General features: G+C 35.1%; 1 protein-coding gene across 1 annotated transcript in view; it reads left to right on the plus strand.

The window, feature by feature from the left end:
• ADGRV1 (adhesion G protein-coupled receptor V1) overlaps nt 1-23,507 on the plus strand; it is a gene marked incomplete at its 5' end in the record, with an annotated part of 292,106 nt that overhangs the window by 42,508 nt on the left and 226,091 nt on the right. The window contains 17 exons of the mRNA XM_080638347.1: nt 27-293; nt 2,730-2,856; nt 4,293-4,510; nt 5,665-6,408; nt 7,420-7,793; nt 9,510-9,686; nt 11,408-11,588; nt 12,189-12,391; nt 13,032-13,161; nt 14,481-14,561; nt 16,064-16,203; nt 16,627-17,236; nt 18,231-18,446; nt 18,984-19,199; nt 20,349-20,593; nt 20,795-20,976; nt 21,683-22,494. Coding sequence (XP_080494473.1) covers nt 27-293; nt 2,730-2,856; nt 4,293-4,510; nt 5,665-6,408; nt 7,420-7,793; nt 9,510-9,686; nt 11,408-11,588; nt 12,189-12,391; nt 13,032-13,161; nt 14,481-14,561; nt 16,064-16,203; nt 16,627-17,236; nt 18,231-18,446; nt 18,984-19,199; nt 20,349-20,593; nt 20,795-20,976; nt 21,683-22,494 — 4,923 coding nt within the window. The remainder of the gene's footprint in view (nt 1-26; nt 294-2,729; nt 2,857-4,292; nt 4,511-5,664; nt 6,409-7,419; nt 7,794-9,509; nt 9,687-11,407; nt 11,589-12,188; nt 12,392-13,031; nt 13,162-14,480; nt 14,562-16,063; nt 16,204-16,626; nt 17,237-18,230; nt 18,447-18,983; nt 19,200-20,348; nt 20,594-20,794; nt 20,977-21,682; nt 22,495-23,507) is intronic.

Consider the following 23,507-nt stretch of genomic DNA (forward strand, 5'->3'; position numbering starts at 1 on the left):
CAGATCTGTTGCTTGTGTGTTTTCAGAACCCCTGACAGTGAGGATTAAAGAAGGAAGTGTTGCAAACTTCACAGTCCTAAGGAATGGATCTGCAGACTACGCTGTTGCTGCACAGTATATTACAGTTAATGGAGATGCAACAGCTGAAGAAGGAGACTTTGTTCCTAGTGGAAAGAGCAGTGTCATTTTGTTCGATGTTGGAGAAAGAGAGCAGAATCTATCTGTGTATATTAATGATGATGATATCCCTGAAACTGATGAAACATTTTATGTCTTCCTTTTGAATTCTACAGGTAAAAGTAATGATTTGATGTCTGTTTAGTAACTTTCCTCTTTTCCCCCCCTTGCAATTTTTTTACCAGCTTGGTCTTATCATAAAGCAATATGTAAATGCCAGGTATTAATAAGCTTTGCTTCAGTATTTCTATACAATTACTGCACACAATGTGTTTGGATTTTCATCTTGAATTGTGTAACTGGAAAAAAAAAATCAAATGATTCAGCTGAAACCTTTCCTGCAAAACTAACTGGAGTGAAGCTCTCTTTTCAAACATAAATGCTCCAAATTAGATGAGTGTTTGACTTGACTACAGAAACATAAGGCTAAAGAATGTTAGTACTGCAGCAGTCTTAAGAAAAGAGCACTTATTTTAGATTTTTTGTTGTGTTCCAGTGTATACTACACAACTGCCTGATTTTTGTAAAAGCAAACAGAAGTGCCTTATTTTAGACAAAATCCTTGTAAATTGGTCCCTTTTATTTTTTGTATTAGTGCAATGTAAGCATACATTTTTTTTTCAGTTTGACATTATTGATTTAAAAGCCTTAATCTACAGAAAAATGTGTGATAGAAATTACGCAATGTACCACAAGTAAAGAATGGGTTTATTATCTTAGAAATAATGTCTTTTTAATTTTTTTTAAGTTTTCATTTAGCAGGAAATGATAGAAAATTATTCAGCAAATTCCTATTTTTCAAATAGATATCTTCTGGAATTAAGATCACTGCTGTTTAATATTGATACGAAAAATAAGTTAAGTTTAAAAAACATTTCCCAGGATCTGCCTGCTTAATAAAGACTCTCCACTTCTAGCCCTCCCAAAACTTAAGGTTGTGGGAGAGTCATCTAGAGATGTGTTAGCAAATTTTAATGATAAACTGTCCTTCAGTTGCTATTATTCTGTAGCTGCAAGGTAATAACCAGCTGCGAATGCACTGCATATCTTTGCAGTGCAAACTAAAACTGAATTGAATATGTCATCAAAATAATGTGTGAGAATTGAGGGGGCTGTAATTCAGTAAAGCAAAGGAAGACTATTACAATTAACCATAAGACTATACCTTCACATTAGAGTAGGTTCACAAAGTAAAATACCTACCAGGGACTCAGTTTGGAATGAGGAAATGTAAAATTATATTTCTTCATTTGGACATGCATATGAAGTGTCTTAGGTCTAATTTCTATGATGATCTAGAGTTCACAGTTAGTGAGACTAAGGGAGTGCTTCAGGTCACACGACAACAGACACTCTGTGGCCTATCTATGAATTGCTCTCAAGGCTTCACTGATCTCAAAGTGCATCTGCCCTAGTCATTGATGACAGACAGAAAGAGAATTATGAAGAATTTTTATCAATTATTTGAGTATAAAGTAGCTTATCTGTTTGCTGAGGTCAGCTAGAATTCACTCTGGTACCCAAAGTGAACCTTATGGAAATTATTGGGCAAAGCCATTCTTCTCCTTTTTTTAATTTTCTCTTCAGTGATTTCTTTCCACTTTACTAACTTTCTTCAGGATCTACTGGTATTTTCCCTTACTACTGTACTGGGAGCATATGATATCTTCCTCCTGTCACACTGGTCCTACAAGAATGGGTAGCTGCAGGTTCCCTTTGAAATGAGGAACATATCGGGCAGACTCACTAGCATCACTAAGAATGCATAATGTTTCTATACACATTCCTGGAAGCAAGAAAAAAATAATAAATTCTTTCTGTGATCTGCTGCATATATTGACCTTGGTTGTTACAACCCTATTGAAAATCGTGTTGGACTGTATATACAGGTGTATGAAATTAAAGCAGCGAACACATTATTTATTTTGAAACAAAAGCTAGTGTAATGCTCTTAAATAAGATAAAAAGTAGGATGGAGGTGGAAAATAATATACATCTGTGGACATATGGAGAGTGTTACAAAGTCCCTATAGTGCTAATACACATAAATCCTACTACCTTCCACTATGTGTCACAGGTATCTTGTATTTTTTTTTTTTCAAATAGGCTGGGATATGGATTTTAATAAACTCTTAGATATTGTCCTTAGCCTGTGTTTCATTTAAGTGTAGTATTTCTATTCTAGGTCTAAAGGAGAGCTGGGATTTCCGGTTACATGTCTTTTTCTTTTAACTTGACCAATTGATCAAACATGAAACCTCTCATATAACCATTTCTGTTCAGATCTCTGGCCATGTCACGTATTTTTTTCCTGTCTTGCTCCTTGCACAAGATGCTGCTGAAGTACTTTTATTCTGATTTGCCTGTTACCAAATACTCAATTATTGGTTTTCACTCATTGTTTTTTCCACTGTTAATTTCTTTGTTTGCATAAAAGCAGTTAGTGTGAGACAGAAACACCCTCAGTGTTCAAGTTCCCTCCATTTCTGATTTCAGTTTTGATAAAATTAATCACTCTTTTTTTTTTTTTTTTTTTTTCTTCCTTTTTTTAGGGGATACTGTTATCTTCAAGGCTGGAGTGGCTACAGTTATTATTGAAGCAAATGATGATCCTAATGGAATTTTCTCCTTGGAACCTTTAGAAAAGGCAGTGGAAGAAGGCAAAAGTAACAATTTTTTGTAAGTAAACTTCAAATAATGCTTCTTTATTTTTAGCTGATGTATGTGGCACTTTATGAATAATACTTTGATCTAATCCCACACAAGTTTACTTTGATAAAAATATATTAAAGAAAAAAATTACTAAATTTTTGATTAAACGATTTGTAAACATACTGAAGACATCAATTGTATATTATCAAGTAGAGTCTGCATATTTAAATGTATACAGAAATTAATGTTAAAATGTAAAAAATAAGACTTTTTTATCTTGTTATTGTTATCTTGTTATATTTGCAGTAGACTTTAGATACAGAAGAATCTAGATGATTGACCAGAATATAACCTGGACTAACAGAGAAGTAAAAAAACTTTTCAAAATACAGATAGATATAGCCATGTGGTTGTTAATTTCTTTTTGCATCCCACTTTGCAAAAAAATAGCCTGTATCACTATACTCCTTCTGTTAGTTTGGTTTTTTCTATCTGTTATTTACAGATGGAAGTCTGTACTCAAAGTCCATATATGGCATTCTTCTAGAATGGAAATACTCTTCCCCAGCCTGATTTATGAAAAATACTTTCCTTCCAGACACTGGGATGTATTTGGGAATGGAAAGATTTAAGAAATGATTTTGTTTGGCATCTTACCTTGTTATGTTCCATAAAGTTGGGATGGGATTATAGTTTGGTAAAAATACTGAGTTTTCATTAAGAAGCTCTAGACAGAATATAAAATCACAATCAGTGTGAGCAGATAGGGAAAAGAGTCTTTTTGCATTCAGCCTCTTTGTACAGGATTTTATTTTATTATGCAAACAGGAGCACACTTTTTCTATGTACAGCACACGGTTAATAAAGGCACTCAGTTTTTATTTTTGCTGCCTTTTGGAAACTGGTGAAATTAACTTATTTTATTAACTTATTTATGAAAAAAGATATTGTTTTTATTTACTATATTCTTTATGTGGAATAACCACAGATTTCTGAAGGACATAGGATATAATCTGAATTTGATACCAACGTAAGAAAGAGTTTAAGGATGCTTAATGGTTAAAGGGAGAAATGTTTGTGGTTAAATGTAGATGATCCTCTTTCTTGCCCAAGGTTGGCCAGGTATATCAATTTTTAATGTTAACTTGCTGAACTGTTATACATTGGAATTTATTATTTACATAATAAAAGCAAGATGAACGTGCTACTTTGCATGGACCTGCATTGGTTACCTTTTTTCTAAAGTGCCTGTGATATACCTGGAAGTAGAATTCTACTGTGAAATTGTGGTCCTTCAAAAATGATTGTTTATTGTTCATGCCTGTGTTTATTGTTCATGGTTACCCAGACTGTTGCATATTATTTTTCACAGTAAGGAATATTAATGTAATTGTGTTTTCCCTTGTTAAAGAAAGCTGATGCATGCCTGCCAGGATGTTCACTCTTTCTGTGCCACTGAACAGGGTTCTGAGACACAGAGGACACTTTGGCAATGTCTCATTGACCTGGCAGCTGTTTGATAATGACTCTGCGCTGACGCCAGGAGAAGAGTTCTATGAAACATATGGGACTCTGTGCTTCATAGATGGTGAAGGATCAAAGCCAATAACACTCCATGCTATTTCAGATGGAATTCCTGAGTTCAATGAATTTTATGTTCTAAAGTTGGTGAATGTTTCAGGTATTGTCTTCCACTATTACCATTCCTTTAATATCTGGTAGGAAAGAATTTTGTTTAATCAATCAAAAAGAAACCAACCTTGAAAAGAGCTTTGCCTTGAATCATGTCTTGATATCCTGTACTTTTCTGGTAAGGTTTTAGGGTTTGTTTTTTATTTAATCTTAATTTAGATATATGAATGCAGTTATTCAGTTCCTGAATTACTGTTGCACACATTTTGGTGATCTGGCCTTAAAAAAGCATGCCTCCTTGTGATTTCAGAGATTTAGACCTTCATGTAGTTGAAGACAAAATAAAGCTATTAGAGGCTATGCATGTTTATCATGATGGAGTTTGGTTGGTCTGTTTGCTTTTTCTAAAGGAGGTAAAACACTTCTAGTTACCACTTCATATGACTTAAACTACAACTGCTACAGGTCTGCTACTGAGCAGGGTTCCAGATCTGCTCGACTCATTTCACCTCAGTACTATTTACGGTCTTCTGTGCCCAGACAAAACTGATAATATGTGTTGACCTTTCCTGTAAGTGAAATCCATATGTGTGTACAGAAGATTTCATACCTGTGATCAGTAGATCACTGCACACGTTGAGCATAGAGGCTCTATGTTCACATTATGATTTTGTATCATGAATACTTACCGTGAAGAAAGAGATGACTTGGCAGGATGGAAGGACTTGGCAGCAGTTTTAGTACACAACCTGGTTTTGTAAGGTATCTCTGCTTCTATTTGAGAGGCAAGGGTCCAAATTTTACCATTCCATATTTGTGTAATTCTTAGAGTAATATGAGTAATATGAGAACTGAATTTGGCCCCATGTTTTTCAAATGAACCAAAGGTAACCTGTCTGATTGACTAATATGGAAAAGTTGGAGGTAATCTTTTTTCAGCTGAAAGACAAATGTATGTTTTGCTGTTAAAAATTACAGTCTGCTTTGTTTTCTATGAAAATTGTCATATAGTCTTTTTAAAATGATACATTTAAATTATATTATTGTTAAATGAGAGCATTTTCTATGATTTCAGAGGCTCTTTAAAGAAGATTTAAGCCTTTTTAGAAATGTATTTTATTAAAAAACTTAAAGTACTTAGCAACTCCTTTTTAGACTGTGTTCAGACCATTAACTTTTGCTCTTTCAACTTCCATTATACAGGTGGATCTCCTGGTCCTGGAGGTCAGCTATCTGAAGCAAGCATTTCTGTAACCGTGATGATCCTGTTCAATGATGACCCTTTTGGGGTCTTTGTTATAGATCCAGAGAGCCAGGACAGAGAGATAGTGGAAGATGTTCTTTCTGAAGATGATCTTTCCTATATTACAGACTTCACCATCTGGAGACAGCAAGGAACCTTCGGTGTTGTCCGTTTAGGTTGGGAAATACTGTCTAGTACCTTCCAAGCTGGACTGCCATCAATGGTAGACCTCTTGTTGCTGGGATCATTTCCAAGTTCAGTACAATCTCAGCCCCACATGAGGCGTCACCACAGTGGAACAGATGCTTTGTATTTCAGTGGGAAAGAGGATGCATTTGGGATTATTGGTCCAGAATACCTGTACAATGGAAATACTGCAGTAACCAATTTTACATTTTCAGCATGGTTAATTCCCAACTTCAGCACTGATGGTTATGTAGTTGAAAAGGATAATGATAATGGGACCTTATATTATGGTGTGAAAATCCAAACAAATGATTCTCATGTTTCTGTAGTTCTTCATTATACAGCATTAGGATCCAATATGACATACATGGTTAGAGCAGCAGTCCTGAAATATCTGGATGAAAATACTTGGCTTCACCTTCTGATTACTCTGGATGAAAGTATAATTGAATTTTACATGGATGGAATTCCCATTGTGGGAGGAATAAAGAGTCTTAAAGGAGAAGCAATTGCTGATGGTGAGCCAATAGCCTGCATATTTTTTCAATATGGACGTTTCTGCCATGTATAGAAGAGCCTAGCTCCTCTACAAGTGTATGCAAGATACTGAAATTATTATAACTAATTAGTTAATTGAGTGGATAGAAAATTCTGTTTATTTTCAAAAAGCATATGGAAATTAGAGCTGAGAAATTTAAAAAAAAAAATCAGAATGGTAGCAAAGCTTGGATTGCAATAATTTAAAAATTAACTAATAATTTATAATTATATTTATATATGTATGCTTATCATGTATGCGTACAGTTATATATGTTTTGAAATTAATGATTTCGATAAGATTTACATCACTGTAGCTGAAAACAGACTTTTTTATCTCGAATTCTGGAAAGAACAGTTATCTATGTGTTTTAGCACAATAGGAACGACCTATCAGCTTAGTATACACATGGAAAAGGCAGCTGTGATCGTATGATTTGTTGAGTAGGATAGTTGTTTGGAGACAGAGGAATTTAATAATGTTGTAAAAATGTTTTGGAATTTGGTGTACATTTCTCAAGTCCATATTCCCAGTGCACTAGAGGCAAAACATGTATGGAAGGGCTAATAAAGCAGTGATAAGTATCATCAGAATAGATCCACTGTCCTAGCAGAGAGAGACAAAATGGGATCTGTTTAGCAGAACAAAAGCTGAGAGGGGTTGCAGTTGTGCTCTGCAAATCTCCAATGGAAAGAGAGAAGTTTCCAAGCTCCACTAAATTAAGGGATGGTGACAATGTGCAGGGAGAACTAGTAGGTTAAAAAACTTGAACAGTGTAGGATGGAATTGTTTTACCTGTGGTAATCAACCTGTAACACTGAAATGAGGCTCAGTGAACCCTCTGGTTTTGCATTTCAAGATCAATTGGACTCCTAATCCAGGGATAATAAACAGTTTACCACTGATTTTTAACAATTGCAGCTATTCAGCCACAGATTTATTACTTTGCAGAACTACAATAACATGAGGAAAATTGTAATTTCCTTCTCAGGTCCAGGAACAGTGAGAATTGGAGCAGGAATCAACGGCAGCAGTAGGTACACAGGGCTAATGCAGGATGTAAGGCTCTATGAACGTAAGCTGACACGAGCAGAGATTTATGAACTCCATGCAACTCCTGCGAAGAGTGATGTCCACCCTATCTCTGGGTATTTGGAGTATCGTCAAGGAGAGACCAACAAATCATTCATTGTGTCTGCAAAGGATGACAAAGAGGAAGAAGGAGAAGAGTTATTCATCCTAAAGCTCATTTCTGTGTGTGGTGGAGCCCGAATTTCACAAGAAAATACTACAGCAAGATTAAGAATACAGAAGAGTGATAATGCTAATGGTTTATTTGGCTTCACTGGAGCATGTATTCCTGAGGTAAGGTGTTTATAAGGAAGGTTATAGGTGAAGTTTTGAACAAAAATTCAATGGCAAGACCAATTGACCTGCATGGGCCCCTGATTTCACATTGTTAGTTTTTTGTAGTTAAACAAAATTTTTCCAGAATATGGAAATGTCTCAGTTCTGTTACTACAGCCTCTGTTTCACTGGCATTTACAACATAACTTTTAAAATTCCCCCAAATTATTTTTTTAAGAAAATCGCTCTTATAGGGTAAACGGAAGGCATAAATTTTTCTAGAAGAATATTTTTTCCTTTACTTCTGTCACATCTGAGACTGGGTGACCAATTAAATATAAGATTTTCTTTTTTGGACAATGGATTATTACAAATATTTTTATTTCATATTTCTGTGTTACATGATGTGTTTGAAAGAACTTTACCGGTGGTCATGCAATGACAAGGTGTGATCTATTTTTCCACATTATTTGCTGTTGTAAATTACAAGGTATAAATTGCATATGTTTGGTGTGAATTCAGTTGATACTGGCTGTGAATTACTTATCCGTTTTAAACATTATTTTTCTTCTTTGGTGATAACCACCATATACGCAATCTATAAACTTCCTATTATTTTGGGAAGAATTGCAATAAATGTAATTAATTTTTACTTCTTTAATCAATTACAAAGGTGAAAGACATGATACCTGTTTCTGTTGGATTATTTTGGAAAACAAATTTCAGAATACTTTCCAATTTGGGAACTCTCCTGACCTTTTAATTACATTCTTTCTAGCCAAAGTGCTTATGATGTTTTTGAAAGTAACCATCTTGCCTGAATGATACTGTCTTTCAATTTTGTTCAGTTTGCTTTCTACATGCCTGCCATATGCTATGATAATAGATTCCTTCAGTTTCAAATGCCACTGATAATACTGTGATGTCACAGATCATCAACTGACTGTGAAGCAAAATTAAAAATTTATACGGCATGTTAATTGTTTTGCACTTATCTGACTTCCATTTCACCAGGGAAGTATCAGAGCTCTCAGTGATGATGCAGATACACAGTGCTGGTGTATCCATAGTTTAATCGCATTATGTGAGTATCTGTCTGCTAGGCAGCTGAAGGCATGTACAGCATCTGCACTGTGTTATGCAGAAGCTCTGAAAAGCATCTGGGGCTTAAGATGGCTTAAGCCTGATTGGCAATTTTCAAATAAACTTATTTTCTATTTTAATTTTATGATCATGATTGTCTAAAACATATGGTCAGTATTAATACCTGTTTTACTCCAAATACATGAAGCTGTGGACACTGGAGTCATGTTCTTTGTGAACTTTCTACTGTAGCACAAAAAATTTGTCAAAGTTTTGTCTGAATGATGTATTATAGTATAATCTTAATGTCCATCTTTTATTTTCCATAGTGTTTCTAGTTGGGGAAAGGGAGAATCCAAATATTTCTTGAAATTGTTGCTAGTGAAAATAAAAATAATTGACATTAATATAAAATTATAGTTCCAGTTGCTTTTGTCATGTACATTTCAAGCGTACTTATTCTGTCTTTAACATGTAGTTTGGGGGAAAAGGTTGTGTCTGAAGCAAACAACAGGGTATAGTGCTGAAACTAACACAACAGCAATTTTTTACCTGAACATTTGAGCAGGACTATGGTATTCCATGTTTTGTATCTATTACTTTGATTTACATTGACAGTAACAAACATTTCAATTTCTTGCTTTCTTCCAGACTGCCGATGAGGGTTCCACTATATCCTGTGTTGTGGAGCGTACAAGGGGAGCCCTAGACTATGTGTATATAAATTACATTATCTCACAGGTTGATTCCACTGGCATTAGTTACCCTGTTACCGATTTTTCTAACAGCAGTGGCACTATCACATTCCATCCTTGGCAGAGATCAGAGGTAAACCCTACCTTCCTATTAACTATTCATCCTGTCCTTTGCAAACCTGCTGGAAAACACCTTCTGAGGATGCTTGACGGCTTTTGATACCAGAGTGTGTTTTCTTCACATGGCTTTTGTTATGCTTTGCAGGGTTTTTTTGTCCCTGACTACTAACAAGTGATACGCTAGATGCTTATAGATCTGTGTGTATCTGTATGCATCTCAGTTTAGGGGTCACCGTGTGTGCACATGTGTTTGAATGTGCATAATATATAAAACACTTTTACAAATATGTATGTGTTGGATTTATGTATATCTATTTGTGTAGTTGAAGTGTAGATAGTCCTGGGCTGAAATAATGGATATAGCTACTTTTAAAACTGGACAATTATCAGGTTTTGATCTGAGTTTTGAAACTTGGATTTATCTCTACATCAGTTAGATTAATCACCAAATCAAGAGACAGCAGCGAAGTTCACTGCTGTAATCAAGTGTCTTGCAACCACTGTTGGTAGTGTTTTTTACCCTTTGCTTAATCTGTTTCTATGAATTCAGTCCTGACCCACAGGACAGGATTTTCACATTTACTTGGATAAGAGATGTGTGATCACAATACTGTAGAAAATGAATGTGTGTTTTCTACTGATGTTTGTTTGGCCTTGGTTTTACTTTTATAACTGCTAAAGTCAGTGTACAGTCTGACACCTTTAGAAAGGATCCCAGTGGCTCTACTAGAACAGTGGATCTGGTCCCAGTTAAACAATGCAAGTGATTAGAGCTTGGAAAAAGCTTGTGATGTCTGAAAAGAGTTTGTTCATGTCACTGTTCATTCAGGTTTAATTCTCCATTGAACCATATTACTGCATTGCATACAGTCATATAAAGCAGAGAGGTTTTCTAATCTGGCATGGATGAGGCCTGCCTTATTTTGTCTCCTGTCAGAAGGGGGCTGGTATACCCTCTTGCTCTGCTGCTATGTGGTCCAATTTCTTGTTTCTCTATGGAGGACTTAACGGGCATGGCCCTAAGAAACAAACCAGGAGTGGTTTCTCATCAGATGAGATACTTTAAGAGATTTTCCACTGATGTTTGTAAGCTACTCATTCTCACACCTCTAAGTGCAGTCAGCTACTTAACCTTTTTCTTCTGTACATTTGTTTACTTATATCACAGTATACAGAAAGCTGGAATTGTCTAAGGTCAGTATGTTAGCCTGTGCAAAGCAGGTTATGTTATTTAATAGTATGATCTGCAATCTCAAGGTGGCATAAAAAGCTTGCTTTACTTGCCTCTAATTGGATTAATCACTCTAATGTCTCTACAGAAGCAAAATTTCCTCATGATTTTGAAATCCATCAGATATATAATTTTCAATATACACAATTTAAACTATGCTTATGTTAAGGCAGATAATAAATTATTGCTTGCTTGGTTATGTGTTTGTGTAATTTGAGGCACATAAGAAGGTGTGCCTTCCATCTCTGGTAGCTTGGTAAAGTTGTTTTTGAAATGGATATTCTGAACATACCCAGTAGTTAGCTTAGATATTCTGAACAGTATCCTAGAAGTTAGCTTACATTACGTGGAAAGCAAAATTTTGATCTACGTTACTTTCAGAACAACACGGCAGACACAGCTGACTGAATAATCAAAGTATTTGATGAGTTAATCAGAGTCATGAAACTCAAAAATGATGTGTGTTGCATGGTTTGATTTTTCCATATTTCGTCCTTCTCTAGGTCTTAAACTTGCATGTTATTGATGATGACATTCCGGAACTAAATGAATATTTCCGTGTGACATTAGTCTCTGCAGTGTCTGGAGATGGAAAACTAGGTTCAACTCCTACCAGTGGAGCAAGTATAGATCCAGAAAAGGAAACTACTGATATCAGCATCAAAGCCAGTGACCACCCCTATGGTAACAGTGATGGAGATGATTCAGTGTTGTTGCAGATAGCTGTATAGTTCTAGCTCAACAGATAAAAACTTTGCTTAGCCTTGATATTTGAGAAAGCAATGCCAAGTATTCCACTTTCCCTAATTTGACAGTAGTTCAGGATTTTGATACAAAAGTGAAAGCTGAGTTTCTTATTCTTGAGAATATTACAAAAAAACATCAATGCTGCCCAGATCAAACTGACGATGATTCCCTGTGAGAGCAAATAATGGTTGCATGTATTTGATCCTGTGCAAGTTTTACTCATGTGAGAATTCCTGATGAAGAGGGACATTTCTGAATGTTTATTATGCCAATAAGTACCCAACACTATGACATACTGAGGCTCTTTCAGGGAGAGCTGAATTTCTTATTGTGCTGTGACTTTATCAAAACTGATATGGATATCAGCACATCCCTGGAAATAATATGATTGAGTCCTAAGGATATATACAATAATCGTAGTTTAATTTCAGAAATGTTAAATATAAATATTAGAAATAATTTGCCTTACATTTATAATCCTAATTTGAATTAGGGTTGGTGCAAGAAGACATGCAAATAATACTTCTTGTCTGCCAGGTCTACTACAGTTCTCAGTGGGGCCACCTCCTCAGCCAGGTGATGAAATGATTTTGCCAGCCTCTGCTGTGCTCCATATCACTATTAAAGAAGAAGTTGGACACATCAGATTACTGGTAGTTCGTGCACAAGGCCTTCTTGGAACAGTTCTGGTGGAATACAGAACAGTGCCTCATACAGCTTTCAGTCCTAAAGATTATCAGGTATGGCTATTTCCAGGTTGTGTAAATATGTTTGAATTTAATTAGAGTTTTTGGTTTTGGAGATAGCCTTCAGTTTGAGTATTTTAGCCCAGCCATGATTCTTTTGACAGAGACGCTTTGTTTTATATAGTGACATGATAAATGAAAGTGTAATACTTTCTTTAAAAATATATATCATTATGTGACCTTTACCTCCTTTCTGTGCAGCATGCTGTATTTCCTAGGAAAAGCCTCTGGTTTTGATTTTCTTATTTCTAAAGAGGACTGTCAATGTATCAGGAAGGGATATTTGCTATTGTTGCTGAGTATGTTAAATCCTGTGTGATCATTCAGGTGCATGTAATGGTTAAGATTATGTTTGTTCATATTATTATTTGTACATGTTCAACAAAATGACCTGTACGTACCTGTTTGCTTGTCTAACATTTGTGCAGAAAAACGTAGATTAATGCAGATCTCCTAATTCTGTAAATTTAGATGTTTTTTTCTCATAACAAAAGATTCAGCAGATTTTTAAAAAGCTTAATTCAAAAAAAGTAAATATTTTGACAAAAGCAAACAAATCAAGGTTCTATTTCTTTTTTCATATGGATGAAAACATTAGACTTGAACAAAAATACAAATAGCTTTCATATTGCAGGCTGTTGTTGGCACGCTGGAATTTCAGCCAGGAGAAAGATACAAGTACATTACTGTTAACATCACTGATAATTCTATTCCTGAATTAGAAAAAACTTTTAAAGTGGAACTATTAAACGCAGAGGGAGGAGGTAAGGCACATGCATCAATCCATTGGTTGTATTTTCATGACCTCTACTCATCTACTAAAATCTTACTTCTCTTAGATTTCTTATTTCCATATTATTTCTAAAAACAAGCAAATATCCCCATATCACCTCAATAGCTGTATTTTTTCTTAAGAAAAAACTTCTTGAGATATTTTGTTAATCATTCCTGAAAACCACCAAATCCTAAAGAAAGTGTACTATTATTATGCACAGTCATTTAAAGGCAATTGGTGCTTTTACATCACCATTGGTTTCATGATTGGTAATGAGAATTAAAATAATGTAAAAAATACGTTAATTTCAATTTACTAAAAATTTGACAATATTTATAAAATATTTAAGACTAAATAGCCAGAATGGGTTTTTTATCTGCCACTCAGTGGCAGAGGAATTGGGTACAGTGGCTCATAATTTATTCAACTGGATTATAGTGGTAGGATGCTGTGGATTTTGAGAGACCTAATAGGAAGTTTAGCTGAGCTGCCTAGGCTGCTGCTAGCTCTGTGGAAGAACAAGAAAAATGAATTTTTCTTGTACTCAGTGGAAATCCTGGTGTGAGATGGGATGGCAACCATCAGTGCTCCTGCCACAGAAAGCCACTCAGTCCTTACAGAATTTGTTTCTGTTGGAGAAAAATTTTAAGGGAGATTGTAAAGCTGGTTGGAGGAAAAAAAGTAATTAGAAACTTTGGCAGCCATAAAGCAACTTTTTAACTGATGGGGTTTTTTTTCAGCAATCCTGAAATGAAAGTGTGTGCCTTCTGGAAAGTTTTATCATACTAGCCTAAATGTCTGTGGTGCAACATGGTACTGTGGTGCAACGTAGTGATTCTTTTGATCTTGAGACCTATCATGTATGGGGACTTTCTGGTTGAATAGTTGTTTTGTTAATAAAACTTTTCAATTTTTTTTTCTTTTGTCAGAAAAACTACATCTAACTTCAGTTGCTCACTAGGTAGATACCTTCTTAACACAAACCCCCTTTGGGGCCTTTCCAACACAAAATATAAACAGGGGACACAAAGAAAGAAAAAAAGCAAAGAGAAAACAGAGGTGTATATGCTTTCTTTCCTTCTGACCTACTATTGCTATATCCAATGTTATAAATTAAATGAGGTGACATATCCAATAAATTTTCTGGCTTTTATCAAGAATACTGTATGCTTTCATATCCAAAATTGATGCCTTCCTACAATATTTTCCTCTCTTTTTGTTGTCCAGAAATGTTTAAATTACTTTCCGCTTTCTCTTTATTTATGAATGTATATATATGTATGTATCTGTATGTCTGTCACCTTAAAGTTGCTGAGCTCTTTAGAAATGATGGCAGTGGTAGTGGTGATGGGAACGTGGATTTCTTCCTTCCAACTGTCCATCAACATGGTAAGCATTTTCGATTAATCCTATTTTTTATTGCTAATTGTAATATCCCATATAAATTACTACATTGACACTACTTGTCATAGTGCTACTGTACTTACAGGTACAGGTGATTAATTTAGATTTGTCATAAAGTTCTGTCAAAACATTCTTTTCCATTTTAATTTAGGCATGATTTCAATAGCAGTCAGTGTTTAGTGTAGCACAGAAAATAACAGCCTCTATACATCAAAAATATATTGTTGTAAAACACAATATGCTAATTCCAAAAGTACAATTTGCAAAATCAGTTCTGTTTGAAAGTTGTCAAGTTTTCTGGAGAGCAAAAAGCAGACACTTTTTAAATTGAAAGTAATTAAAAAAACTACCTCATTGTATGCTTGGTATGTGCTTTGTGTTACTTTTATATTCTGCATGTAAAAAAAAATCTTAGAGAAAAGTAAGCTGTCTTAAATATTTTAAGGAATTTTTTGATTATTTTTTATTTCTTCTCTTAAACTTTTTTATTTATGTCAGACATGCAGAAAAGATACTTGATGTGGAAATAGCATAAAATCTGAGGGAAAACTCTAATCATATGCAACTTCAAATTAAACCCTACAGACCTGAAGATGGAATATGAGCACCCATTATCCAAATTGTATAATTTATTTCTCTGTGATTGCCTGATTTTCAATTTTATTTGTAAATGCAGTGGATTTCAGTTTGAATTTGAGAGCAAGTCTGCAGTTTAGCTGCTTTTTGGAGCTTCTTGGGGTTTTCCTCATGGAATCATAGAATTGTTTAGGTTGGAAAAATCCAACCAACATAACTCTGCCAAGTCCATGACCAAACAATGTCCTTAAGTGCCACATCTACACATCTTTTAAATACCTCCAGTGCTGATAACTCCACCACTCCCTTGGGCAGCATGTTCCAATGCCCAAATACCCTTTCTGTTTGAAGTGCTGTTTCCCTTTGCCTTCTTTCCAGAAAAGATTTTCCATGCCAGGCTCTTTCTCTGAGCAGCAATTTATCTAACCCAAGACAATATCTTTTAGTAGCTGGATTTACAGTACTTGGGTTTTTATTTTGTTTTCCATTCCAGGTTATGTTAGGATGACACCTGCACTCATCTGGTCTCTCTTCTTACACTGTGTTTTACCATGTAACTCCCCACCATCCTAAACTCTGCTCCATTTTCATTCATTAATTCTCTAATTTTGATTCATTAAATCTAGTCTTCCCTTAAAATGTCCATATTTGTTATATTTTTTGTTGCATAGTTCCATAAAACCATGGAACTAAACAGGACAGCATTACGGAAAGTCAGTTCCTTATCCATGTGCGTAGTTATCATGCATTTCAAAAAAACCAAAGACAAAACAGCACAGATACTCCAGCCATACTCTCATGTGGGTTTTTTGTTTTTGTTTTTGTTTTTTTCAACATATTTCTTTAGCTGTTTACTTTAAATTAAAAAAGATGCTAGAAAAAATAACCCTTTTGGAACTTGCACTTACCAGCTAACTTGGGAGTTGCATCACACATCCTTGTGACTATTGAGGCTTCTGATGATGCTCATGGTGTGTTTGAGTTCAGTACTGAGTCGCTGTCAGTAAATGGAACTGAGCCTGAAGATGGAGATAGCAATATTGTACTGCAGGTTAGAAAGCTTTGAGTATTATATTGCTGTGCAATCCTCTTCTGTCTTTATTTTTGCTGGGTGTTCTGCAATGTTTTTGCCATAAGTTTATGGGGTTTATAACTACTTTATCATGCATTTTTGCCATTCCATACTGAGTTTTCTAATGTGCATCATTCAGCTTGAAGCTAAAGTGATGTTATAATAATATCCACAAATTTAAAATTACTTCTATGTGTTTACATTTGAGGTACTATTACTTTAAGTAGGTACACTGTTGGTGATACAACAAATACAGCAGTAATAAAGACTACACTTTTCATTTAAAATACAGATTTATTTTTAACCCATCATGTCAACATCTTTGCTTAATTCTGTCTCATAATTTTATGTTTTTCTTTCTCACAGAACAAAAATACGCAGATCTTTATATTTTTCTCTTAGGTTGTGAGAACTCGCGGGGCCTTGTCTCAGGTGACACTGCATTGGATCATAGACTGTGATCTTACCAAAGACCTGATCTCTACAGATGGGAATGTAACATTTGATGTTGGTCAACTGAGAGCAAATATTACAGTACAGGTTTCTCCTGATGAAGTTCCTGAATTGGATAAGGTGTTTTCAGTTTTAATCCTCAGTGTGTCCAGTGGTCGTCTTGGAAATCACACTAATGCCACGTTAACTATTTTAGCTAATGATGATCCATATGGAGTCTTTATCTTTTCTGAGCGAAACAGACCAATGAAAGTTGAGGAAGAAACAAGAAATATCCCCTTGACAGTATTAAGGCGTGGTGGTCTCCTCGGCACAGTGATGGTAACATACAGGACAATGAGTGATGATGAAAAGCCCCCCTTTCTTCCACCTGATGTTGTTAGAGCAATAGAGGGAGAAGATTACACACCCATCGCAGGCTACACAGTCTTTGGAACTGATGAAAGTGAGGCCACCATATATTTGCCTATTTTGGATGATAATGATCCTGAGAGGTCAGAGTCTGTTTTTGTGGAACTAAGTAGTATTGTTTTGATTGAGAAAGTACAAGATCGGCCAAGTAAGTATCTTACGTATGTAAAACCTACAATTTAAATATGAGGGTAGTTTTTATCTTTAATTGGATAAAATGCAACAAGTTAAATCACAAACTTTTTACCTCTACCAAACTCTGTATAGTTAAGAAATCTCCAAGTTACCTGCCTTGTGTGCTTCTGACTTATATTTCCTTTAGCACAGTATTTTGACAGGGATGCATGAGCATATCTTTATCCCTTTTGTATTTCCTTATCCAAAGTTTTTCAGGCCAGATATGTTGCAGTACTGATTTTGTGCACTGTCTGTACAGCTAGTGTGTTTCTGTGAAACTCAGTATTAGGGAGCAAGTAAGCTAGTTTTGCTTATTGAAAGTAAAAAAAGTCATTTAAAAATAAAGTGATATAGAATTACAGCCTTATGTTACTTTTTTAGTGTAGAGAATGTCTGCTTCATACCTCATTCAGGTAAATTCAGGTCATTACATCTTGATTTGCACTTCAAAACTTCTTGGCATGTCTATTTGCTGCCCCACCCTAGTAATACTGATATTCAGGAAATCTTCAAATATAATTCTGCTGGGAGTTTGAAACTTACTTATATTTCATCATAGCAAGTGTAAAAATGAAATTCTTCTGAACTGTATTGATCTTGCTACTGGCTTTATGGTCAAATAAATAAATAAATTACTTCACAGTACCTCACCTCTTCAAAAAAGTTATGGCTTGTAAGAGCCATAACTTCCTGCCTTCCACAGCCTACCTTCCACTGCCTGCCTTTTACAACAGGGTAGAATAATATGTTATTATAAATTCAGATTTTTCTGCGATAATATAGTTCATATACCAGAAGTATGTTGGTGCAGTGAGTAGTTATAATTTGTCCAATTCTAAAAAACGCAATTTTGTTGAAAGCTAGTGGTGACTGACCATTAAACTCACATGTATGTCTGTGAACCCTGTAGCCATAGACAGCAAGCATCTCGGGCACCTCCTCACTAAGTTTTCTTTATGTTTCAGTTATAAATTCTCCTCGACTTGGATTAGTGGATGAGACAATAGCTCATGTAATTATCAATGCCAATGATGATGCTTTTGGAACACTTCAGCTTTCAGCTTCAACTGTGAGAGTTGCTGAAAATTATGTTGGACCAATCATTAATGTGACCAGGACTGGGGGAATATTTTCAGATGTTTCTGTGAAATTTAAAGCCATGCCAATAACTGCAACAGCTGGTAAGTGATCAGAATAACAGAAGTACGCAGTCTGCGTTACCTTGGAAAGAGCATGCTGTATGCTTTGAGCAGTTAAAGCAAACAAGTGTATTGAATGCACTATTGTATAACAAGTACAAAAAAAAAAAAAGAATTATTGATACGTTTACTGACTGTACTTAGCAAATAGAAATCCTATGGGAGAGATCATGCATCAGCTTCTAGAAAACTCTGAGACATCACTGAAGAGTCTAGGAAGTGAAATGAATGAAGGAATTGGGGTGTTTATTTCTCTAGTAGCCCACCACCTCAAAAAAACAAACAAACAAACAAAAAACCCCAACCAACCAAACAATAGTAGTATACATAGCTCTGTTCAGTCCTGTGTACTTAAACCCACCCACCATGCAGTGTTTAGGAAAAGCATTGAGGAATGCATGTGTAAGAAGGAGAAAGAGAGAAGATAAATGTTAATGATGATGTTCAATACACTGCACCATAATGCATTAATATTTTCTGGTTTTTGTTGCTTTGGGTTTTTTTTATCTACAAAACTAGGTGAGGACTACAGTGTAGCCTCATCAGATGTGGTTTTACTTGAAGGGGAAACAAGTAAAGCTGTGCCAATTTATATAATTAATGATATCAATCCTGAAGTTGAGGAGTCATTTTATGTTCAGCTACTGAATCAAACAACAGGAGGAGCCTTACTTGGATCTTTGACAAGGGCAATCATAACAATTGAGGCTTCTGATGACCCGTTTGGATCCTTTGGTAAATGAGTCTTATTTGCATATTTTCTATCTTCCGTTAACATTTTTACTGCAGAATTTTGGGTGAACTGTTACAGGGCAACTGAATAAAAACTTTCAAAAGACAAAGAGGAAGCCTGAATGATTACAGTAAAGGAAAAGATAAGATAAACTGAATTAGAACATACAATGAGGGAGTAATAGTGCTTTAATATAACAAAAAAAATAGTATTTAGTCAGTTGATATAGAAGGATTTTGAAATCTCTGAACAGAGATAGATGGATTTTAGTTTACTTTTTTATGTTTTATCTAAGAAGTGCTGCATTCTAATATCTGTTGCTTAAATATGTTGATATCTTTGTTTTACTAGATAATCAGCCAAAGCAGATTTAAAAATCTGGAGAAATTGTAAAATATAAAGAGAAATTCAATTACGGTCGCTTATTTTCTGTAAAGTACCTTAGGTTTTTTTCTGCCTTTTATTATCAATAAAATTAATTGTGTATACATTCCAAAATTCGTTTTATTACACAGATTTTGAGAAAGGTTTTGGTGATTTCAAAAATTTAATGATATATTAGAAATTTATAATGTTTGTTTATTCTTTGGGGTTTTTTTCTGTGTATTTTTTTCTGCCTTTTCCTTTGGTTTACTCTTTCATTCCTTCGATACCCTACATAGTTCCTCTTGTTGCATTTTGTCAGTAGAAAATGGTAGAGGAAAGAAAAAATGTCAAAACTAAATAATTCCAGATGGACAATAAATTAACTTAATTTGTAAAAACTGAAAGTTTAATGCAAGGAAGACTTTTACTTGGAAGAATTTTAGATGGAACATGTTGACTTATTTCTTCAGAAAGTGTCATGACAGCTGCTAGAGAATAATTATGAAATTGTTTTCTAAGACCTTGGAGACATGCTCATGGTTAGCCTCAAGGAATGAGTGTGCTGAAAAAACTTCTTGGATGAGGTCTTAATTTTCATGCTAATTTCCTCTGTAGGTGAAAATATTAATACTGAAAGTTTGCTTTTAAGTTTAAACCTGACTAAAAGTGATTTACCTGTGCAAGTAAATGCAACCAAGTGAAATAAAACTCTGTACTTCAGGAGCTGTTATATTTACTTTCATTTTCATTGTTAATGAAATACATCTCTCTGTGCTGTACTTCAGTATTTCAGATGACCAAATTCACTGTGGAGGAGCCTGAATTTGGATCAGTAACCATAAATCTGCCAATAATCCGCAACGCTGGGACTCTGGGTAATGTTACAGTTCAGTGGGTTGCTACCATTAATGGACATCCTGCTGATGATGACTTGCGGGTTGCCTTGGGTAATATTACTTTTGCCCCTGGGGAAGTCATTCACATGTTGCTGCTGGAAATCCTGGCTGATGATATTCCAGAAATAGAAGAAGTAAGTAAAGCAGTTTATTGTCTTTCTTGAGTAGTATTAGAGTTTTAACTTGTTATAGAGATGTGTGCAAACAAAATCAAGGAATGCTCTGGCAGAAAGGTGCAAGAAGTTCAGATATTACTTTGCTTGTGATTATTATTAGAAATACCAAAAACTGTTTCGCTGCGTTATTTCTTTTTCTTTTTTTGTTTTCTTTTTGAGATTGTCCATGTAGAATTAACTCAGGCTTCCAATGGTGGTGCTATTGGGTTAGATGGCGTGGCAAATGTTATAATACCTGCCAATGATAATCCTTATGGCACAGTTTTCTTTCATCAATCCTTGTATCGAATTCAGGAGCCACTAGAAAGAAAAATGCTTGCAAATATAACAGTCAGGCGAAGGTTTGTATGATGTTTGATTTATTTGTATCTATTATTTTTTCCTTTTCTTTGTCTTGGCTATAATTTCATGCTTCTCTTGTATAAGTATTTGTATCAATTTCTTGATCTGCCAGCTCAACATATTTTTATTTCATGTACGTGGTTTTAAAGCTAGATGTCACCTTATTAGAAATGTACATAAAGTACTCAAATGTAATATACATTGTAATATGCACCATAAACATAATGTACGCAGTATATTTGAAGTTTCATTTTGTCTATTCAATCATCAAATAATTTAAAGCTGCAAAACAGCCTGCTCCATTGATTTTAACTGGAGGTCAAAATGGCTTGTGAGATGAAAACAAACAAGAAAACAGGTTTTATGCATGTGATATGATATCCTGAGGGTACCTAGGAGGAAAGATGACAAAGTTGGGTAGCACAGGATTTTCCTTCATAGCCAGCCCTAAGACTAAGTTAATTCCTAGAAACACATGTTTGCAAACAGTCATTTTTAACAGGTTTCTACCCAAGCTAAAAATAATCAAACTTGCTATCCATAAAAATTTCCTACCAAGGGAATCCATTTTAATTAGCTATTTGGAACTTTTCAGCAATTCAGAAAGGGCCAGTCAATGTTGTTCACTTTTATTCTTAACCCAGAAACAGAATATTAGACATAGTTCATCAACTAACATTATTTTCTTATTTTAATGTCTTCTAGTGGGGGCAGGTTTGGTCAGCTGCAGATACTTTACAGCACTTCTGAAACTGATGTCGTAGCTCTTGCCATTGAGCAATGTCAGGATATCCTGGCCTGTTATGATTCTCCAGTACAAGGAATTCCTGACCAACCATCCAAGACCAGAGTGAATGTGTCAGCAGCAAGTGACCCGCTATATGCCTGTGCCACTCAGTGCCTAAAAGAACAAGCTTGTTCAGCCTTTACATTTTCCAGTGGCTCTGAGACACCTCTCTGCCTTTGGCTGACATCAGAGATCAGCCCATTAACTAACACTTCAGGATTCTGGACCTACAGGAAAAACATCACTAGTGTGTCCGCTCTCTTTAGCACTCAAGCCATTGCTGGTAGTGATTATGAATCCCTTACAAGACAGTGGGCCATAATGGAGGAAGGGGAAGAGTTTGCAAATCTCACAGTTACCATACTACCTGACAATCTGCCAGAGTTGGATGAGCAATTCACTATATCCCTATTGAAAGTTGAGCTAATGAACATCTCAGCCAGCTTAAAAAATCAACCAACTATAGGACAGCCAAATACTTCCACAGTTGTCATAATGATGAATGGAGATGCATTTGGAGTATTTAAGATCTACAGCGTAAGTCCCAATGCAACACAGAAAGGTCTGTATATTGAAGTAGAAGAACGCCCTCAGGCCAACGTGCAGCTAATGATACATAGGACAGAAGGCAGCCTGGGACAGGTGACAGTGGAGTGGCGTGTGGTTGGTGGAACTGCTACCCCAGACTTGGATTTTGTAGGTGTTGGTGAGATTCTGGCATTCGCCGAAGGTGAGGCAAGGTTTTGCACTAGCTTCTGTTTGATAAAACTAAAGAAAAGCAAAATGAACTGATAGGCACTCAGTCCTATGGGTAGTTTGATAAGTGACGACTTATTCTCAGGCTAAACCTCCCTGAATGCTCAGAATACATTTTCAAAAGAATCTAGTTCATTAGCTTATAGCATTATGTTGCAGAACACACACCGGTAGTTCAATTAAAAAAAAAAAAAAAAAGATGAAAAGCATAAATATGTGGGTTTTTAAGAAATATTGTGGAGTGCATTATAAAGATTACCTTTTTACCAAATAAATAAGGAATGATAATGCTGAAGGCATTTGTTAAATCAAGGGTAATGAAAATGAGAATCAGGCCTAACTGGTCTTCTGTTAATCTTCAGTGAGTACAGTACTAATTTTTCATGAGGTCTCTTTTTAGACTGAGATTGTATTAATTTCCGAACATAACATGACACATATTAAAAAAAAATTGCAAACAGGATGAACAAGTCAATGTGAGATGTTACTTAAGTGCCATCCAGACTGACAGATATATTTTATGTTTTCAAAGTCTGAGTTGATTGAACAGCTCTTCTGAAAGCAATTTATGGTACTGTAGTAAAAATTCTAGTGTGCTATCCAGCTTCCTAAATAGAACTATCTGAAAACAAAAGAAGGGTTCCCAGCAGTGATTCTGAGGCTGATGCGTAATAACATTAGTGGCTATAAGTTCAATAAAAAAAGGTTTTCAAAATATTTTGAAAGACAATAGCAAGAAAATACATGTATTTTGTAAACTGTGTACATATTTGTGTATATGGTTCATCAGAAGTTATCACGCACTTGATAAGCTTTTTACAAGAATAATATTCCTCTTTTCTAAGTTAATTTTGGAAGTCAAAGAACTTATAATGCAAATGAAGAATTCTAGACATTCACTAATCGTGCCTACATTGGTAATTTCTACATAGTATACTTAATAATATTATATTTACATTGCCCTAATGTAACTTTTCAGTAATAAGT

This window comes from Psittacula echo (assembly GCF_963264785.1).
Source record: "Psittacula echo genome assembly, chromosome: Z".
Lineage (NCBI taxonomy): Eukaryota > Metazoa > Chordata > Aves > Psittaciformes > Psittacidae > Psittacula > Psittacula echo.